The following is a 19,961-nucleotide window of genomic DNA, read 5'->3' as shown; positions in this document are numbered from 1 at the left end:
CCTAGGGAATCATGGGGAGTACATGTAAAGTTTAAGTAAAATGTTGAAGTGGGGGAAAAAAACACACACACACACACACATGCGTACACGTCTACTCTTGTCCAGCATTACTCAGCTCTTACTGGTTGTCCACTTTGGCACGCAGCAAGAGTCAGCAACGTGTGCGTGCGTGCGTGCGTGCGTGCGTGTGAGTGATCTGTAAATAACTTGATGCTGAAACAGTTGGTGCATTAATCACGTGCATTAGCAGGAGTCAACCTCATTTCAGCATCCCAGCGGTGGATCAGGTTGCAAAAAGCCTTGACGTGAGCTTCTCTTCTCTTCTCTGCGCAGCTACATAGAAAGACGTTTGAGCATTCATTCTATATCCTATCTTGATACCTGCTTAAGGTCCATGTACTAGTAACGCTCTCTGTCATCACTAGTAAGCCTGTTTGGCGCACCGATACAATAACTGTTTCTTGCTAATAAAAAAAAAAATGTCCACAACTAATGCTACTTTAACACTAGACGTAGTAAATTAAGCCTCCGAGTCAGTTACTGTGCTGCTCTAGTAACACCACTAGGCAGAATTACACTAGTAGCTCCCTGGACACATTAGTGGCATGTACTTGTCTTACTACAATAGTATGCCATAGTTGACCTAGATGTTGAATAAATGCTCAAATAGTTTTTTTTTTTTTTAGGAAATCCTGTTTTAACAGTTATTCGTTCTCAAGGATATAAATCTTAAGGTCCATGTAGTAGTATACGCTTTGTCCTCACTAGTAACAGAGTTCAACGGAATTTTAGTACAACTGCATCTTACTAGTAAAAAGAAATCCACTACTTTACTGTATTTCTGCATGCTCGTAGTAGTAGGACAACTTTGGTAAACTTGTAGGACAACTATGTTACTAGTGAAACAAAAGTACCAGTGGGCATTTTGGTGCTGCTAGTGCATGACGTGCTATTAGTTGGGCCTAGTAGTGTTATTAGTGCAGCATAGTAGGTTGAATTGTACTAGTCTTGCACAAGTAGTAAAAATTCTAATGAGAGTCAGTTGATTTACTAGTGAGGCATCTCGGTCAACTAGTACATTGACCTTAATCCAGATCTCAAGGATATTATTGAATGCTCAAAACGGCTTTCCACATGACAAATTTCTATCAGTGACTACAATCTACTTACTAATGAACGTCCTCTGTCACCTCTGGACGGGTGATCTGACGTTATGTAATTTGTCACGCCCTCACCCGATTAATGTTAATAATTTCTCCACAGAGTGTCGGATGCTGATGATTGGATGGAAAAGGGGGGTGTTGCCTCGCCTGTGCTTATGCGCAGCCTCCAAAATAATTAAATAAATAAGACATAATCCTATGCAGGAGTTGGCAGAAAGAGAGGTAGGTCGAAAAAAGAGAAGGGAAGTTGGGTGGGTTAAAGATGGAAACAAGAGGAAAGGGGTGGGGGGTGTAGACAAAAGTGAGGGAGGGAGCGGGAGGAGTGGAGGGGGGGGGTTGTAGGCGGTGCTAATGCAGGCAAGCAGGGAGGGAGCGCAGAGAAGAGTGCGAGGAGGACAGGACAGGAGAGGAAAAGAAAAGGGGGGCGTCCGTTTTGAAAAGTGTCAGGATATGAAGAAGTGTCGGAGCGATGCAGAGGCGAGGGCGGCGCCGCCGGGAAAACGTTAAGACCGCAACACCGGCGGCCACCGGACTGATTTTCACTTAATTTCCCCCCCAAAACAAGCAGAGACCCAAGTGGAGGCAGAGATGCAGGGCTCGCACCGGGGTGAGTGTTTGCATAATGGAACGGCATATCTGTTTGTGTGTCTTGCAAATGCTCCAAAGTCACCATCCTGCCGTTTGGCCTCATTTGCATGAAGGCAAAGTTTCCTGGAGGAAACTTTTGTGTTGATGCGAGGGCCACAAATGGAGGCTGGACACAAAAAGTTGCTTAGCAGGAGCACTCTCAAATTCCTAATGGACTTAACGGCACGGGAAGCTTAAATCAGATTTCATCTCGGACATTAAATAATGAATGTTGGAAAGTGGAAGCAGCAGCTGGATGCTTGGGTCAGCTGTCCACACTCAAACTTTTCGTTGAAGGGGACGTTTGATCTCAAACGCATGACGACATTTTGGCCTGAAATGGTAACGAATTCAAACATTAGAACATTTTGTACACCGCCTTTATGTAATTTCACAACCTTTATTGTGTAAGGCACATACAATTGAATTATTCTGCCTGTCGCTATTTGTTGCTAGCATGAATAGATAAACAAAAATACATTCGTAACTAAATAATACTTTTCGGATCAATTAAAGTGGTCATTTAAAAGTCTACACACCCCAGGTTTTTGTGAAAAAATGACACCAAGATAAATCATTTCAAAACTTTAACACCATTAGTGTGATCCTGTCAAACTGAATTGGGGGGAAAAAAAGGAGATGAACAGCTATGCTCAAAATGTTGGGTTAATCAGAGCAACTTCAAATGGTGGCTAGTGTGTGCTGACTCCCATTTAACATTTGTTTGAAGCGGAATGGTTAATTCTGAACAGCCATATCCCCAGTTTGGAACTATGTGACTGTAACTGAATAAACGAACTGCGACCCAGTTAAAAGAGGGTGTGCACACTCAAAGATGTATTATTTTTATTATTTCAATCTGGTATATACGCTTCCTTCCGGCACAAGTAAATGTCAGAACCCTATAGCCAGGGGCTGAGATGAAGTCATCTGCATAAGGAGGTTTTTATTGTAATTAACGCTGGAAAATTGTATCTTGGTCTCATTTAGTTACAAGATAGTGAGTTGTTCGTCAGGAGCTGTTATAAATGATCCAGAATGCACAAACATCACCATTAAAAGTGATGTTGTGGAATGAGGAGTTTTTCTTGTGCTGCTCATTATAGGTTGTTGAAGTGTTGATTTGAATTTTTTGCCTTGGAGGACCTAAAAAAAAAAAAGGAAAAAGAAAGCAGGTTTAGTTTACCCTAAGATAGTTGGCCTGTAGGAGGATGTCATTTAATCTCACACATACCATATACTGTGTACACATAGCATTGAAGATAAGAAGGTGCAGGCTCAACACACACTTTCAGGCTAGCGGTATCAGAATTTGTGTTTCTTTAGGGAATTAATCACTTTGACACACTGTTCCACTCCTCCTGTGTGTGCGTGTGTGTGCGTGTAATTACAAGACTACCCGCATGCCCCTGGCCGCATATTGTAAGATGCCATCAGATATGTTTATAGTCGGCAGAGCGTGCCCTCCACTCTTTATAGTAGTCATGGTGACGTGTTGACATTTTCATGTGAGCGAAGGCCGCCATTAAGTGGCCGCCGTAAACATGGCCGCCATAAATGGCCAGGTGCTGGGGTGCTGACGTAACTTTGAAATGGAAAATGGTGAGGGTGATGAGGTTTTGAATCAGAGGAAGGCGAGTTACCTCATCTCCTCTAAGCGAAACCAGTGAGGTAAACGTGTGCTGCAGGTCGCACGGAACCCTTTTGTCCCCCCCCCCCACCCTTTCTGTGCTGAGTCATATATGGACACAAACTGCACAGGTTTCAAGGTTGTTGTTTTTCACTCCAACTCCTCATCTTCTTCTTATTGTCCTCAGATCCACTTTTTCAAAAGCTCTTGTTGAGCTCAACCTCACAAGCCAGGTATTTATGTAAAGCCTAGCACGGGAGACCGAGAGCAAGCGGAGACGCCGAGAGATTAGAAGTGGGCCTGGCTTCTCTTCACTTTGCTGAATGAGACTTTTCCAAACCAGTCTACCCCCTTCCTCCTCCTCCTCCTCCTCTTCCATCTTTCTCCGCTTTCCCAGCGACACGCATTCAGAGCAGCGCAAACGCTTCAGTACGTCGACGCATATGTCGGATATTTTCTTAGATGAGTACAAGTGAATTATACATCAAGGCTAGCCCAGTTGAACTGAGGCGTAGCTGCTTATGCAATAGCAACTCGTTTAGCACCACTGCCTCGTCAAGTAATAGCTCACTGCAACGACTTTGCTGGAAAAACAACAAAAACAGCCTGGGTGAAAACTACACGTGATAATTAAATGAGTAAAGCTGCAACAGCCCACCCCCACTTCCACTCTCACATCACAAGCCTAATCTAATGTTGGAGATAACAGGCCTTTTCTCTCTGCTCTCTGCCCTGTGTTGTGGCGAAACAATGGCCCTCTGCTGTGCATACAGCCACAGGCTGCAGGGGGTGAAGGAAGGAGGGAAAACTTCTATGCATCCGCTTTTACACAGCCTGTAATAGCTGGCGTTTTTACCTCCTAGCTGACTTTGGGAGGGAGGCAGGGTACACCCAGGATTGGTCACCTGCAGATCGCATACTGACAACAACCATTCATGCGTACATTCACCCCTACTATGGAGAACCAAAACGGCCAAAATAAAAAAAATATATATATATTTTTTAATTTTATCCAAAAAATAAATATAAATGGACATAAAAACAACAATATATATATATATATATATTTGTATTGATTTTTTAAATTATATTTTATTTATGTCTATTTTTATTTTCACTTTTATTCATTTATTTTTTTGCTTGTTTATGTAGTCATTTATTTATTTAGTCATTTATTTATTTTATGTAGTCATTTATTTATTTAGTCATTTATTGACTTGTTGTCGAGCGACTCAAGTCGCAAGTTGTGGTGACAGTGGACAAGATAGTCGTCCATTGCTGGAGTTCTCCAATGCAAGCCGGCGAGACTTCCTTGTTCACCGACCCGCTCACTCGACCATTGAAAGGCAGTTTGCAATGGCGGAGTCCAACCCAAGACACGCTTAGGAACGCCCCCTCATTTGAATAACATTTCGTCCTGGCAGTATGGACCAAAACTGCCAAAATAAATACATGACTAAATAAATAAATTATTAAATAAATAAATACATGACTAAAAATGAAAAGAGAAAAAAAAGAATATACGTGTGTGTGTGTGTGTGTGTGGTGTGAGTGAGTGTTTTTTATTTTCATTTATATATATATATATTTTTAAAATTTTATTTAATTTTCAAATTATATTTTTTTAATTATCTATTTGTTTATTTTGTCATTTATTGATTTTGAATTTTGGCAGTTTTAGTCCTCCATACCCACAAACAATCAGAAGTCTTCAACGAACCTAACATGAAATTAGAAAACCCACGAAAGCACCAGAAGAACAGGCAAACTCCACTCAAGAGTCCCAGATTCAAATCCCTTACCCTAGAATTGTGAAGCAGATATGCTTACCATTTGGACACTGTACATTTATTCTCTATAGTTATTTTTGTTTTAAGTCCGCCTTCAGCTGGAACTTATCCAAACAGACTTGGGCTGAAAGTCTCCATCCTTGGCTGTTGGCCAGTTAATCACAAGGCACATATAAAGACAGAAAGCACACTTGCAATCTTACCGCCACTGAGTGGGAACTGAACCCACGCTGCATGCACTGAAATTATTACAGTGAACCGCTACACCATCAGTACCTTAAAGAGACAGAGTTGACCCATAAATTTTCCATCTTTCGAGGTAGCTGCAAAATTCTGTAACGCCAGGACAGATGTTTGGAGTTGGAACACTTAACATTTCTTTCTCTCTCCTTGGTGTGTTGTAAGCAATTGTCGCAATCCAACAAGTATTCCCCACGTCCAACCAAATGCTGGCGCTGAGGTCCTCACAGATTTAATTATCTGATTGCAGAATGCTATGTTACAATATGAAAGTGCAAATATTGGCTGGGTTGTGTTCCAAAGGCGTATAATTAGAAGGATCCTCTTTATTGTCATAAGCAAGTGTATACATTCATGAAATTGGTTCTCTCCATTTGATGGGTTCATCAACCGTAGAAATTTGTACTGGCCCAATAAGACAGTGTCCGTAAGGTACATGATGACCTGACGCGTTGTCATGGCCCAGGGCCATTTGGCCACTGTTCTTGTCGTACCCTGTGGGGCTTCATACACTGATCTCCTTCCCCCAGCCACATTCTGGGCCAGCCTGAGATACTATTACAACTCTGATGCAGCAATTTTCTGGGATCTTTCCGTTAACAAAAAGAGAGAGAGAGACTACTGAATTACTGGCCCTCCACTGTACACAGAGCCTGAGGCAAAGGTGGTGAAGTTTCAGATCGAAAACGTCTGCTTTCTGCAGACAGAGCACATCTAAATTTAAGTCTCAGATCAATGTCTCCTCAAAGTTAAACATCTCAAGTGGTATCATTGATTCTCGCAAACAGACAAAGTCCACTGCATCTTTAAAAATGACACTCTTGGTATTTCCAGTGTCTGCCTGTCTGACCGCCGTCGGGTAGCTGTCAGCGTCTGGAAAAACTCCTGGAAAACACAACATGCAGCAGATCAGGAATTTCAACCATCTTCCTACTTTTTTAACAGACAGCTACGACCCCTCTCTTTCCACCTGCACCAGACTGCATCTGGCCAAATAAGTGCTAAGCCAATCTGCCCCAGAACTGTAACAAATAATCAGCCTGTTGTTCACAGTTAAATTAGTCATCCATTACTTTCATAATCAATTAGAATTATTTCCTAGAGAAAATTGAACAGTGCAAAGGAAAAGTAGCTCATACTTTAATTTAGCTCATGGAGGCCGTTGACCAGTCTATGACCAGATGTTTTGTCTGCTCTAATTATTTTTCCTCGACAGGCTGTGCTTGTAACCTCATTTTCTTCATCTGAGCCTCTCAACGGAGACACAGACGGGGCAAGTTGATTCAAATTGAACCCATAAATAAGCATGCGCTAGACAGTTTGTGTCCCCGGATGACCATCTCGTCTTCACGAGACTGTGTCACCTCATGTCGTCGTTGATGTCCAATGCATTCTACTTTTTGTCAGTAGCTGGCTGCTCTCGCTGTCAACCCCCTCGGAGAATTTTGGAGTGTGCCTGTAGGAGGGATCTGGCTTTGGTCAGCCCACACTCGAAAGAGTTCTTGCATCCAAATTGAAACGATGTTTGCACTCAGCTTGGTTTGCTGCGGTGCGGATGGGTAAATCCTTATCAGGTCTCCATTGCGGGGAGTGTAGGTGGCATGGCGTTAGCTGCATTAGCTAGTTCATAACTAGCGTGGAATTAAAACAGCGAGCCTGAAAGAGAAATGTGACATACTGTCCAGTTGCTGACATCTGTGAACAAACCACACAAAAAAATGCATGTCAGGCTATTCAGTGGCATTTTTGTACAAAAAAAAACTAAATAACTTGCGTGGTTCGTGATCATACTTGACAACTGTAAGCATGGGCAGGAATTTCAATCAACATATTTACTCTTTTTCCTGGTAATGCCACACATGAACTTGTTCCGGTAGTGCACTGCCTCACTTGCCCCCACTTCAGAATGGCCACTGAGGCTCTCAGATCTTTACAAAATCTGTCTTTCCAACGTCTCCCATTCTGCCCGTCTTCTTTCTTCTTACACATGAACAATGCGGGTCTCTGCTTCCTTGGTAACGCTTGCAAACAGAGAGAGGAAAAGTCCAGAACCAGCACCAAATTGACTGTAAAAGATGAGGAAAGAAGTGGACTGCGTCTGTTGCCAATTACTACCAGTAAACTGGCTTATTCCCCCCCCCCCTTCTTCATATGAGAGAGGCTGCTTAATCAAGTCCCAGCCGCCTGGACGCTTGATCTCACAGCTTTTGTTCGAAGTTGCAATCAAGCATGTTCCGTTGCCAAAGTGGACAAAAAGAGCTTTGGCACCCAGGCGGCTGTTTGTGATGCCAAACTGGCCCGCTGAGAGACGGAGACAGAGAGAGGCCATGTGGGGGAAGGTGACGGTAAGCAGCCTCTCAGACAAGACAGTCACAGTGTTGGAATGGCGGGATAATATAACCTCAAGTCTTCTGGCGACACATGAAAAGACTCCCCTCAACGTACTGTGAGCTGGCGGGATGTCTTTGTAATAGACATTTCTCGCTGGATGGCAGGCAAACAAATGCGAGCGTGATGTAGTGTGGACTGATTGCGCGTGTCGGTGGGTTTCTTGCCTGCACTAGTGGATCTTTCTTTGTTCCTATGACTCACCTACTGGCCTGTTGACTTTCTCTCAGGATTAATGGCTGCCACCCACGCTGTAAAAGTGGAATATTTCCTCCCATTTTCAACGCCCAACTCTGGCTACATTCTTTCATGACTTATCTTAACTGTTGTGGTACTGTGCACTATTCTAAACTCTCTTGATTTGTGACCCTAGAAAGATATTTTTCTTGAATGCCTCTTCATGTGGCTCCCAAACGTGTAGTCAAGCGTTTGTTCATGCAGGGACCGTGATCCGACAATATTACACTCCCCACCTGTCGCTCTCCTCGACACGCCGGCTTTGCCCATGGTTAGTCATGCTGTGCGTGTCGCTACTACAGAAGCAGATTGAAAATCTAACCACACAGCTTGGGCAAGTCGTGCGGGTGTGGAGGGGATTGGATAGACGGCTCCATTTGCCATGTCTTTTTATTGCTTAAAATTAATCACCACGCCGAAGAGATGACAAGAGCAAGCAGTGTCCCGAAGAGATGAATAGTTTGGTTCATCTTGTCTCGGTACAATTTGGAACCGTAAAATCTGATCTGGCTTGTGTTTCCACTGCTGGTTGTACATCATAGCAGCATGACACAGTGTGACCCGTCAATGAATAAACAAAGAGGAGTGCTCCAGTCCACAGTATACAAAAGACCACAGTGGAGGACAACAGGCAGTTTTTGTTCATTTGCTGTGTTGCTGTTTGTCATAAGACAAACCTTTTTTTGTTGTTGTTGAGGAAACACTTAAGGAAGTGGCAATTCTGTTTTGACCAATCAACTGACTGTCAAGGCCCACTCTTAAGGAAGTATTGCCAAAAAAGACTTTAATGTCTTTCAGGTCTGTATGACTCTAGAGGGAGGGATGGGGGTAGAGACATGCATATTTGTTCCTACAGAAGCAGAACAAGTAGAAAAATACTTCTGATTAGTACACAATACTCGATACTATTTGCAAGCAAACTCGACAACGTGTTGACACTACTGATGAAAAACAAACTTTGCAAGATGTCAAGGTAATTAGAGACTGGTATGTTAAATGTCCAAATGAGTTGGAAATGTTGTCTTAGTTTTGAATTATCAGACTAAATGGTTAAAAGTATAAATGCCTTACTTTCTTTATTATCCCAAAGAAGCAGATGTTTGGAAGACAGATGAGAAAAGACACATTTGGCGTTAAGCAAAAGGGGGGTGATGGTACTATTTGTAACTGTCTCCCTTCACGATTGATTTCCCCTGCTAGGACATCATAAGGCGTCTGTGCGCTCGCCAAACAGGATTAGTGAGTTCTGCTTTTCCCAAGGCCTCTGTGGAGCCTCTCTTTTAGACAAGCAGGTACTGGATGGAATCCTTCTGAACTCCAAACACCCGCCCTTTCCCCCATCATGACCTCCACCCGGTTCGCCTTTGTCTCATCACCCCTGAAACCTTCATCTTTTTCTTTCGCCATCCCTCCGGAACAGCTTGGCTTTGGAGGTTGCGCGTGATTGCGAGGAATGATGTGTTGCTGCGGAATAATGTGCTTCCGCTCTTGAGAATAGGCTGCCGGTATTAACAGTCTTATAATAACGGGATTATTTGCCCATCAAGGACCCTGCTAGTGTGTCTTGTTATTCGAGAACTACCTGATAAGCTCTTGCTTCTGTCATCACCCTTGGCCAGTTGGTAGCACACACAAGCACCTTCAAGTCGCTGTCTTAAGCCTGCCTCTGAGACATTCAGCATCATTTCATAGTTTTAGAGCGTGAGGATGCAGTGTAAAGTGCCCCCGGGCTGACCCCATGATTGCTGGCTGCGGCTCGATTGGAGTTTATTTTTAAACGTCGACTCAAATGCCTAGCCGAGAGAAATATCCCGTGAAAAACTATCTGGATGATTTCAGCCTCTTAAGATGTTTTCTATTTTTAGGACTGATGACAATAGTTTTCTTCTTTCTGCCTTGTGCTGATATAGGAAACGATGCATAAACAAGGAAAGTGGAGATGGACACAGAAGTCACATTTCAACCTAATGTTATAGTAACTTTTTGTCGTTCCTGGAACTTAAATATTCTAATTATGGTCCTTTCCAACCAAGGGATTTTTACCCTCGTCACTGGTAGTGTAGTGGTTCATTTGACGTTGGTACAAGACTGTGGTTTCACTTCACATTCAGTTATAACTGGCGGCAAGTTCAGGGTAGAGTTTACCTTTCCCCCCAAAGTCAACCGGGATTGGCTCAAACTCATTGCAACCCTGAACAGGATAATCAGTACAAAAAAGTGGATGAAATTTTACCTAAGGAACCTTTGGTAGGATCATTGTGCTTTTGGACCATTGGACCTATTGTCTAAATGAGGTCAGTGGTATATCAGAACTCTTCAAAGATATTTTGAAACATCCATGAATCTAGGGTGTGCAGCACTGAACGTATCTGATTGGAAAACGTCTTGATGTTTGAGTCGTTAATGTGGTTTCAGACCAATGGACATTGCCAAAGTGCTATCCCTGACTGTCTTTTGGCCCCGATAAATGAACCCCAAACTAAATTTCTCAAAGTCCAGACACAAGATGGTTGGTCCTGCAAAGGTTTTTTGTTCTGGGGTGAAGTTCCCGTGGTCTAAATTTACTACTATTTTACCCATGAAGAGAAGACTTCCATCACATCAGAGGGGATATTAGCTTTTGGGGATTTATTGCCCAAGTGGCCGGAACAAAACCAGACCCTTGGAGTTCAGGGGGTCACTGGGTTAGCGCTCAGGGGGTCACACTTGACGTTCTCAGAGGATTGTTAATTCTATTATCCCTTGCCTGGGAAGTCCTCAGATGAGCGGTTGTAGGGATAAGGCGATAAAACATAGAAGGTGGTCACGAGGTGTTATTGTTTTGGGTACGGAAAGCAATCGCATCGCAAACATGCCGTTAACAGTTGTGGATCACTTGCACATGTGCAGTCACAAAACCTGCCTCAAGACACAATTGGCTGATCAATTACAAATAATTAGGCAGCCTTGTTTTCTTATCGTGGGCCGGATAGCGTGACTTCCTCACCATCGGCAACTTTCCTGGAGTTATTTTAGTCCGTTTGCTCATTTGAAAACTACAATAGGTTGTTCAGGAAAGTATTGTTTTTGTTATTTCAATGCCTACATCTGTTGCACAGATTGTCCAAGATTCTTTATACATCTCGCCACCACAAACAACATAAAAGTTGTCAGAGTTGGAGCGATAAGAAAATAGTTTGAGATTTGAGAAAGCACTCACCCACAAACAGTTTAGAATTGTACCTTCAACATTTCCATATTTGTTTCCAGGTCCAGTGGTACCTTAAGTTATGAGTGCCTCAACTTGTAGGTTTTTCGATCTACGAGTTATCATTTGCTCGATTTTTATTTATTCATTTATTTATTTTGCTTTGTGTCGCTGCTTGTGTCGTAAAAAAATTGACTAGTAATGCTGTCATTATTATTAGTTTTCAAACACATTCATGCAAAATTTATTTTCATAATTTCTTATTAAAAACACGTTTCGGGGCATCTAGAATTGGTTAATTGCAAATTTATTTGATATGCAAATAACATGTAAGTCAATGTAGACAATGGTAACTTTCATCATGAGTTTCATCATTTTCATCATGAGTAAAAACATTTTTTATTTTCCTTAAGTAAGGATAAAACATTTCATGGAGGTTTTGTAGTTTCAAGCAGCATATATCACCTGACATCTTTTTCCACTGGACCCGACTGATGTATTCCACGGTGCCACGATGGTGTTAGTCCTGGCAGACTGTGCGCACTTATATCTGCTGTGGATTATTCCGCTTGGCCAGACAGATTTAGGCTTGGCACGACAGGCTGAGGATGTGTGTTCACCCGGGCAGCCGACACTGATAATACTATCTGCAAACGGAAAGACTTAATCTGCTTCCACGCTTACAGTTTGAATGGCATCGAGTTAACATCGTTTCATCGCAATATTTGGATCCGATCAATCGGTGATGACTTTTCGGGCACGTCTGGTTCAGACGGGGACATTCCCCCAAAATCACACAGCCAATCGTGACTGATTTGTTGCTAAACCCAAACTCTTTCTCTCCTCCTGCCTCATTACTGCAATTGGAAATTAGCAGCAGCGTTGTTAGGGAGGTACCTTTGCCAAATGCATGAGGCAGTAGAGATTGGATCTGTTAATAATTTGGTGGCTTTGTTGCCAAGATTTGTAATAAAACCTGATTATTGATGGATTGACTCATAATGTAAAGTTGACGGTCAAGAATACGCTGTTGGGTGTAAACTAAAACAATTTGATGAAACGAGTATTAGAATATAGGTTGTAAATGTTTTCTCCTGTCTCCTACCACAGGGTGCGTGGTGTGGCTAACACCGTCGCGGTGCCATGGCTCTGGTTCAGGCTCTTCCTGTCACTGACCACCCCAATCCCGCTGTCGACGTCCAGCTGTGCCAGCCGCGATCCTCCTCTCACTCCCCTTCAGTCTCCTGCAGCTCGGCCACCACTATGGGTTCCGTAAGCAGTCTGATATCGGGCCGGACGTACCAAGAGAGGCACTGCCGAGCGGCCAGCGAATTCACGGCCAAGCAGCGGCGCTCGACGCCGGCTACCAGCTGCTTCCGCCTCCAGGATAACACCCTCCGCAGCGCAAGCTCCTTGGAGCAGCTGCTGCTTATCTGCAACCAAACGCAAGAACAACACCCCCAAGTCCAGGTTCTACCTCCACCGTTGCCCACCAAGAAGCAGCCTCGGCCCGGGAACTCTGCAGCTGGTGGGGGTGCAACAACCGCCGGTGCTACGGCAAGTGGGGTTAATAATAACTTGGCATACGTGAGCAGTGAGGTGGTTGTCGGAGACTGGAATGACAACCTGGTCGTGGCGGCTGTAAGTCCCTGCAGCGACTCGGAGGATCAACGGGGCAATAGGACTCTGAATGGCAATATAGGAGGACCTCCCCCCAAACTCATCCCAGTTTCTGGACAGCTTGAGAAGGCAAGTAGTTAATTGTATTTTAAAAAATATATAAATATATTACATACTTTTTTTTAACCTTAAAAATCAATTGAGCACAAAATGTTGCCCACTCCAGGTGTATTTATAATTATTATTATAATTTTTTTTATTAATGTGGGAACAATTATTAGGGATGTAACAATATGCAAACATCACGATATGATAATTATCACGATATTGTGGGGAGGTTGGCAATATATAAAAAAAAGAGGTCAAAATATTGTAAAAAAAAAAAAAAGAGATCCTACAAAAAAAACCACAATATTGTGCTTTTGTACATAACAGCAATACATATAATCAACATACAATCTCTGATCACACTTAATATTGAGGCACTTACTTGCTAATGCACGCACACATTGAGTTCCGCCACATATTGACTCGGTTCACAAGCATATTACGTTCCCCTTTATCTGACCATTAGAGTTGATTTTAAAAAGAAGGGCCAAAACATACCTTGTAAAAACTTAAACTGCACTAAAAAAAATAGCCACCAGAGGGTGCTAGAACTGCACAAATGAAAATCATTCTGACTTTTTTAACAGATGCTGCTTTTAATAATATCGTCACATGACGACGACGATATTGTGGCAGTTTTAATATCGCAATATCATGATATCGCTGTTATCGTTACATCCCTAAAAATTATTACAAATAAATAACCGTATGTGTGTACAAATTATCGTGTGTGACCTCTGACGATGCACACATGAAACATTGTCTTCAATTACAGCATCTCATGAAGCAATCACGCAGATGTGTACGTTTTTATGGCGGATTACTTGCCGATTCATCACTGTCCGCTCAGAAAGACGCTTCATCACCGACCTGACAGGATCAAATGGATCATTTGACAGTCACTCACCTTGCGCGCTCATGTCGATCAATGTCACAACGCACGTTCATTCCATGATCAGAAAAACAAACTAGCACACACTGTGTTCCACTCTGCTTTGTGCTTTGTCTTTTAATAAGATTGTCTTTGTCCTTTTTTATTTTGTTTTTTTTCTCCACTTTTGTCAGAAACAGGATTGTTTTACCGCTAATTCCTAATTAAGGAACAGAAAAAAGCTATATATTTTTTAACTGCTAAAAGGAGAGAGTCTATTCTAATTCGAGCACCGCTGAACTTTTATGCTTTTGTCCTTTTCAGAACATGGAGAAAGTTCTGATCCGTCCAACAGCGTTCAAGCCCGTCGTTCCCAAGAATCGCCACTCGGTGCATTACCTGTCCCCGCGACCAGGTGGCTGCAGTCTGTCGGAGAGCCAGGGCAGCCTCAACCTTCTCCTTCCCCTCGCGGCCTCCACCAGTGGCCCAAACGTGGCCGGCAGCGGCAGCTCCTCTTCGGAGGAGAAGCGCGACTCCTTCGGCGGAGGGCGCAACGCTCGCAGCAGCCAGTCTTGCTCCATGTCAGACTCCGGGAGAAACTCCCTTTCCAGCCTGCCCACCCACAGCAGCACAGGTTACAGTTTGGCCCCCAGCGAGGGCTCCAGCTCCGGGTCAGCTCACCCGGAGCCTGGGCAGGTTCTGATCAGAAACACTTCGGGCGGAATGGGGATTCACGGTCACTCGGATAGCGGACGTTCATCGTCCAGTAAGAGCACGGGGTCGCTAAGCGGGCGCGGGCAGCCCCTGTCGGACAGCGGCTCGTGCGGCCACTCCTCGCCGCCTGTGGAAGGCTACGAGGCGGTGGTGAGGGACCTGGAGGAGAAGCTTAGGGAGCGTGACATGGAGCTACAGCATCTGCGGGAAAATCTGGACGAGAATGAAGCCGCCATCTGCCAGGTGAGACCCAAGGCAGTTGGCAACACTGACAGCGTATCACTGTTGCATATAATAAATCAATAAAATGTTTTAACCATAAAGAAAATGGACAGCAACTTAAACCTTACAAGCCGGATGCTTTGCCCTGTAAGGTGTACGAGGAGAAGCAGCGTCGCTGTGAAAGAGAGATGGAGGAGCTGAGGCAGAACTGTGCCAGCAAGATGAAGCAGGCCTCTCAGAAGGCCCAGAGGGCTCAGCAAGTTTTACAGTTACAGGTTGGCTATTTGGAATGCATTCATTTCCTTAATGTCACATTATTTGACTGTCCCAACAGTTTGCATAAAATTTTGCGATCTCAAGTCTGTTTTGAAGCCAATAATGCTCTTATGTCCTCAGATATTTCAACTCCAGCAAGAGAAAAAGAAGCTACAGGAGGACTTCTCGTCCCTGCTGCAGGACAGGGAAACTCTGGAGCGGAGGTGCGCCACCATCCAGCGTGAACAGACGCAGCTCGGACCACGGCTTGAGGAGACCAAGTGGGAGGTGGGACACCTTTTTTTGGGGACATGAGTTTAAAACCCTACTTTAAAACCCTAATCCTAGTTTACAACCCTACTTTGAAACCCTAATTTTAAAACCCTACTTTGAAATCCTAATCCTAGTTTAAAACCCAATTAAAAACCTTAACCAAGTTTAAAACCCAACTTTGAAACCCTAACCCTAGTATGAAACCCTAACCCTAGTTTGAAACCCTAACCCTATTTTGAAACCCTAGTTTGAAACCCTAACCCTACTTTGAAACCCTAGTTTGAAACCCTACTTTGAAACCCTAACCCTACTTTGAAACCCTAGTTTGAAACCCTAACCCTAGTTTGAAACCCTAACCCTACTTTGAAACCCTAACCCTAGTTTGAAACCCTAGTTTGAAACCCTAGTTTGAAACCCTAACCCTAGTTTGAAACCCTAACCCTACTTTGAAACCCTAACCCTAGTTTGAAACCCTACTTTGAAACCCTAACCCTAGTTTGAAACCCTAGGGTTAGGGTTTCAAAGTAGGGTTTCAAACTAGGGTTAGGGTAACTACTTTGAAACCTGAGGCCATACATTCAAATCTGCCTTATTTTGTTCTTTTCACGGATTGGGACGGGTATTCGAATGTCATTATCTTTGTCTTGTGTGTTAAGTGTTTGTGTAACAAATAAATAAAATCTGCAAACTAACGACCAATTTTTGTTGATTAAGCAGTCGGTCTCTAGTTATTAATCTCAATATATTGAAAATATAAATAAATGTTAGTTAATACAGGCAAATTGTAATGGCAAAAAAAACCCGCTATTAACTAACAACAACAAATGTTATGTCATTGGCGGCTGCAGGTGTGCCAAAAGTCAGGAGAGATCTCCCTGCTCAAGCAACAGCTGAAGGAGATCCAGTCGGAGCTGAGTCAGAAAGCCGGCGACATTGTGACGCTGAGAGCCCAGCTGAGAGAAGCCCGATCGGAGCTGCAGGCCGGCCAGGCTCACTGCCAGGAGGCCCAGGCGGCCCTGCGCACTCGCTCCCTGGAGCTGGAGGTGTGCGAGAACGAGCTGCAGAGGAAGAAGAGCGAAGCCGAGCTGCTGCGGGAGAAGCTGGCACGTCTGGAGAACGACACGCTGCGTCGCCGCGACGCTCTGATGGCCAGCGGCGGGAAGATCCAGTGCGTCGGCCTGCCCCTCCATCCGAGTCGGGGCCTGTCCGGGAGGGGGGGGCCCAGCCCATGCGTGTATCGCGACGTGGAGGATGGTCACGTGGGATGGGGAGGAGGAGAGAGCGATGAAGCCAAGGCGCTCAGGCAGAATGCAGAAACTCTGCTGGGGCTCAGACAACAGGTACGAAACGTCCGTTTACAGCTACTTCATTAATGACGACATTAAACGCTTTTTCATCAATTGATTAATCAGTCTGGGGTGGCGTCACTCCTGGACACTCACTTTTTCTCACAGCCAAGCGAGTTGATTTGTCAAATATGCTCTTCCAGTACAGATGTAGTCATGTCCCGAGCACACTTCTTTGTACCACAGTCCCAGTTGAGTCACATGATAGAAGGGAATCAAATTGATTGTAATTGCACAAGTACAGACTACAGAACAATGAAATTCACTTTGTAGTAACAGCCTGTCCAGGAGACGGTATGGAGAAGCCTGACAAAATAGTGCAAAATGTTTGAGTACTACTGCTAAGGGTAAAAAATGTGGGATACCTAACTTAATTAAAATAAAATGTAAAAAAAAAAAAAAAAAAAAAAAACCTTTACAATGAACTGAAACAGAAAATCAAATAAGGTCATATAAGGATGGTGGACTATATAATGTTTGTGTGCTTTGTGTCAGGTGGACAGGCTGAAGGGTGAGCTGATGTATGAGAGGAGGACAAGTGAGGAGCAGCTGTCTCGATTCGACGATGAACGGAGGGTGTGGCATGAGGAGAAGGAAAAGGTAAAAATTCCTTCAGTCTTTACTCATTTGCACAGCGGAGATTTAGTAATGTATTTGTGGAATAAGAAATAAGATGAAAAATCCATTTGTTTTTATGCATCTCAGAGGCAGCCATTTTGTCCAATTCTGCCACCTGCTGTCAACTGAGATTGACAAAATGGCCGCCCCCTGAAATGGATACAAATGTGGATCTTAATTCTTACACCACATATGCAAAATATTAATCAGAATACCATGCTAAGATTAATGGGTGGTCACATACAACATATTATTGCATATTATAAAGAAAAAACTTTACTAAAAGAAAGTATTTGTACTTGGCTTGCTTGAGTCATTTTCCCTAATCTGGAACCGGACCCTCAGGTGATCCGCTACCAGAAGCAGCTGCAGCAGAACTACATCCAGATGTACCGACGGAACCGCGACCTGGAGCGAGTGATGCGGGAGCTCAGCCTGGAGCTGGAGAACAGGGACGACTACGAGGTGCACAGCGGCAGCAGCGACATCCACTTTGAGGAGATCACCGCCACCGAGATCTAAAGGCGTCGTGCCAACCCGCAAATGCTGGACAGAAAGAAGAAAAAAAAAAACACTCACCGACTGGCTTTACCTCTTGAGCAGCTCCCAAAGGTGCGTTCTTCCTCTACTGCTGCACTCCTCGTGATTTTTCATACAGTGTTTCACCTGCACTTTTTTTTTTTTAAAGACTTTTATTCCACCACTACAAAGTCAGCACAAAAACATTTTCTTCTGAAGCAGTGTGAAGTGTTCAAATCAGGGAGGATTTTTGGAAACCGTAAAAAAAAAAAAAGTTGGCCAAGTGCACATTTTCTTAAACAACAGCGCACAAGCATGCATGTCATGTCATGTGATGATAACGCCCGACACGTCTGCTACTTAATGTTGTGTTGTGTATTCTTTAAGGGGGATATTAGCTAGCGCATGCTAACGTGTAGGTTCTTTTCATCTGGTAATACTACTCCAACCCTTCAGAGGGCGATAGTGAGCCAACATATTGGCTAATATTGATTTTCTCTACTCGGCTCAGTTTGGCGCGGTTGCAGACTCAGGAGTATAAGAACAGAAACAGTGTAAGCTAACGTTAGCGTGTTTTTCATTTCTAGAACTCGAATGTTACACTAGATTTGGGACCAGCATAGATCAGGAAGTACAAATACATACCGTTTTGTTCGCATAGTTTAAAATCTGCAATATAGAGAACCATATTAAAAAAAAGATTATTTGAATAGTTTTACCCCTCCCATATTGCTTCCAGTAGATCTCAGTGCTGCCAGGCATATTGTGGCACAATGTGGTACTACACTCAAGGTGGCTCAATTCTAAATTTGGACTTGACGTAATAAACCAAAAAATGTTTTATTGAACATAAAAATGTTTGTATGTCTGAAAAATAGGCAAATACAGTCAATTAAGATTTACTTGGTGGTTTTATTTTTATACCTGATTGGTGGACAGACACTCCAGAGACAAAACTATTTGTATACAAGCAATGAAAAATTTATTTTCCATAATACGTCCCTACTGAGAGGAAGTAAAAGAAGTGCATCAGTGAGAGATGTCAGCAAGATGCTTGTGATTCTTGCTCTCTTGTCTGCCTTCTCACTAAAAGCTATTATTAGCAGTGTTAAGAAACTAAAAATGGACTTTATTAGTCTCGTTGCTGCTTCTTTTCCCCTCTTCCGTTTGAACTTGTGGGCTTGTATGCGCACTTTTTCATTTGTTCCTTCCAAGCGGGCTTTAATTAGCTTCCAGCAGCACAAAGTCACAATCGTTTGAATTTGAGTCTTCCCAAGCTTTTTTGGAGATGAGCCAATCACAATTTAGACAAACAACAATTCCTTAAAGTCCGAACGTCCTTCCAACTGCGAGACAGACGTGCGATGACACGAGCCCACCACGCCGCATCAAATGTTCTTCCACCGCTACAAAATTTGAACCACGTACACAACACAGACTTTAGAGGCAAACTTTAATAGCTCCAAAAGGTCAACTTTAATCCTGATTATTTTACTACCCAGAATAAGAGAGTTTAAATTTTATAGACTAAATATATATCGAAAAGGAAATCTATAGTGTGAAGGTTGTATATTTTTATATAGAAATACGAATAAAGCACCTACTAATGTTTTTTTTCTTGTGGCACCGGTGTGGGTTTCATATGCCAATTCTATCTATATGAATGTCTATAGATTTATTATATGCAGACGGAAATAAAACCTCAGCGGAACTGGCAGAGAGAAAGCCCCCCAAAAATTAATCTACAAATCATTATAATAAACATTTTGTTCCTATTTTTTCATAAAGAGATCTACTGTGTCCCTGGGAAGAGTTTCCAGACTGTTACTTCTTTTTTTTTGTGTGTGTAAATATGTAAAAGCGTTGATAGTATAACACATTATCTCATATATTTCATATGTAGCCATTGTGACTCTAGACCAAAGGAACCTAACTCATTATTTTGTTTTGTTTTGTCGTGGCTTCTTTTTTTGTTATCCTTTTATACGTTAGCTTATGTTGCGTCACACTTGATTCATAAAGTAGATGTTTATGTAAATGTGTACATTTCTTGTATAAATGAATACCTTGTTTTTCAGTAAAGAACAAGCTGTCACACCTTTAACCGGACTTTTGATGTGTTTTCGTATGGCGGATGTGTATTATTAACCATT

General features: G+C 43.1%; 1 protein-coding gene across 3 annotated transcripts in view; it reads left to right on the top strand.

Annotated features, from left to right (window-relative positions):
- LOC144061219 (leucine zipper putative tumor suppressor 2 homolog) overlaps nucleotides 1-19,912 on the top strand; it is a 37,740-nt gene extending 17,828 nt beyond the window's left edge. For 2 of the 3 annotated variants that reach the window (XM_077581453.1, XM_077581452.1), the window contains 7 exons: nucleotides 12,373-13,011; nucleotides 14,186-14,818; nucleotides 14,950-15,072; nucleotides 15,194-15,340; nucleotides 16,174-16,665; nucleotides 17,167-17,271; nucleotides 17,635-19,912. In XM_077581453.1, the coding sequence (XP_077437579.1) occupies nucleotides 12,406-13,011; nucleotides 14,186-14,818; nucleotides 14,950-15,072; nucleotides 15,194-15,340; nucleotides 16,174-16,665; nucleotides 17,167-17,271; nucleotides 17,635-17,811 (2,283 nt within the window). In that variant the 5' untranslated portion in view covers nucleotides 12,373-12,405 and the 3' untranslated portion in view covers nucleotides 17,812-19,912. Of the gene's footprint in view, nucleotides 1-1,521; nucleotides 1,771-12,372; nucleotides 13,012-14,185; nucleotides 14,819-14,949; nucleotides 15,073-15,193; nucleotides 15,341-16,173; nucleotides 16,666-17,166; nucleotides 17,272-17,634 lie in introns of those variants that run through there. The other variant, XM_077581451.1, reaches the window with a different exon arrangement.
- Nucleotides 19,913-19,961: the final 49 nt, after the last annotated feature.

Source organism: Vanacampus margaritifer, chromosome 12 (genome assembly GCF_051991255.1).
Source record: "Vanacampus margaritifer isolate UIUO_Vmar chromosome 12, RoL_Vmar_1.0, whole genome shotgun sequence".
Lineage (NCBI taxonomy): Eukaryota > Metazoa > Chordata > Actinopteri > Syngnathiformes > Syngnathidae > Vanacampus > Vanacampus margaritifer.
The sequence above is the reverse complement of the archived record's forward strand: the minus strand, read 5'-3'. Positions and strand labels throughout refer to the sequence as shown.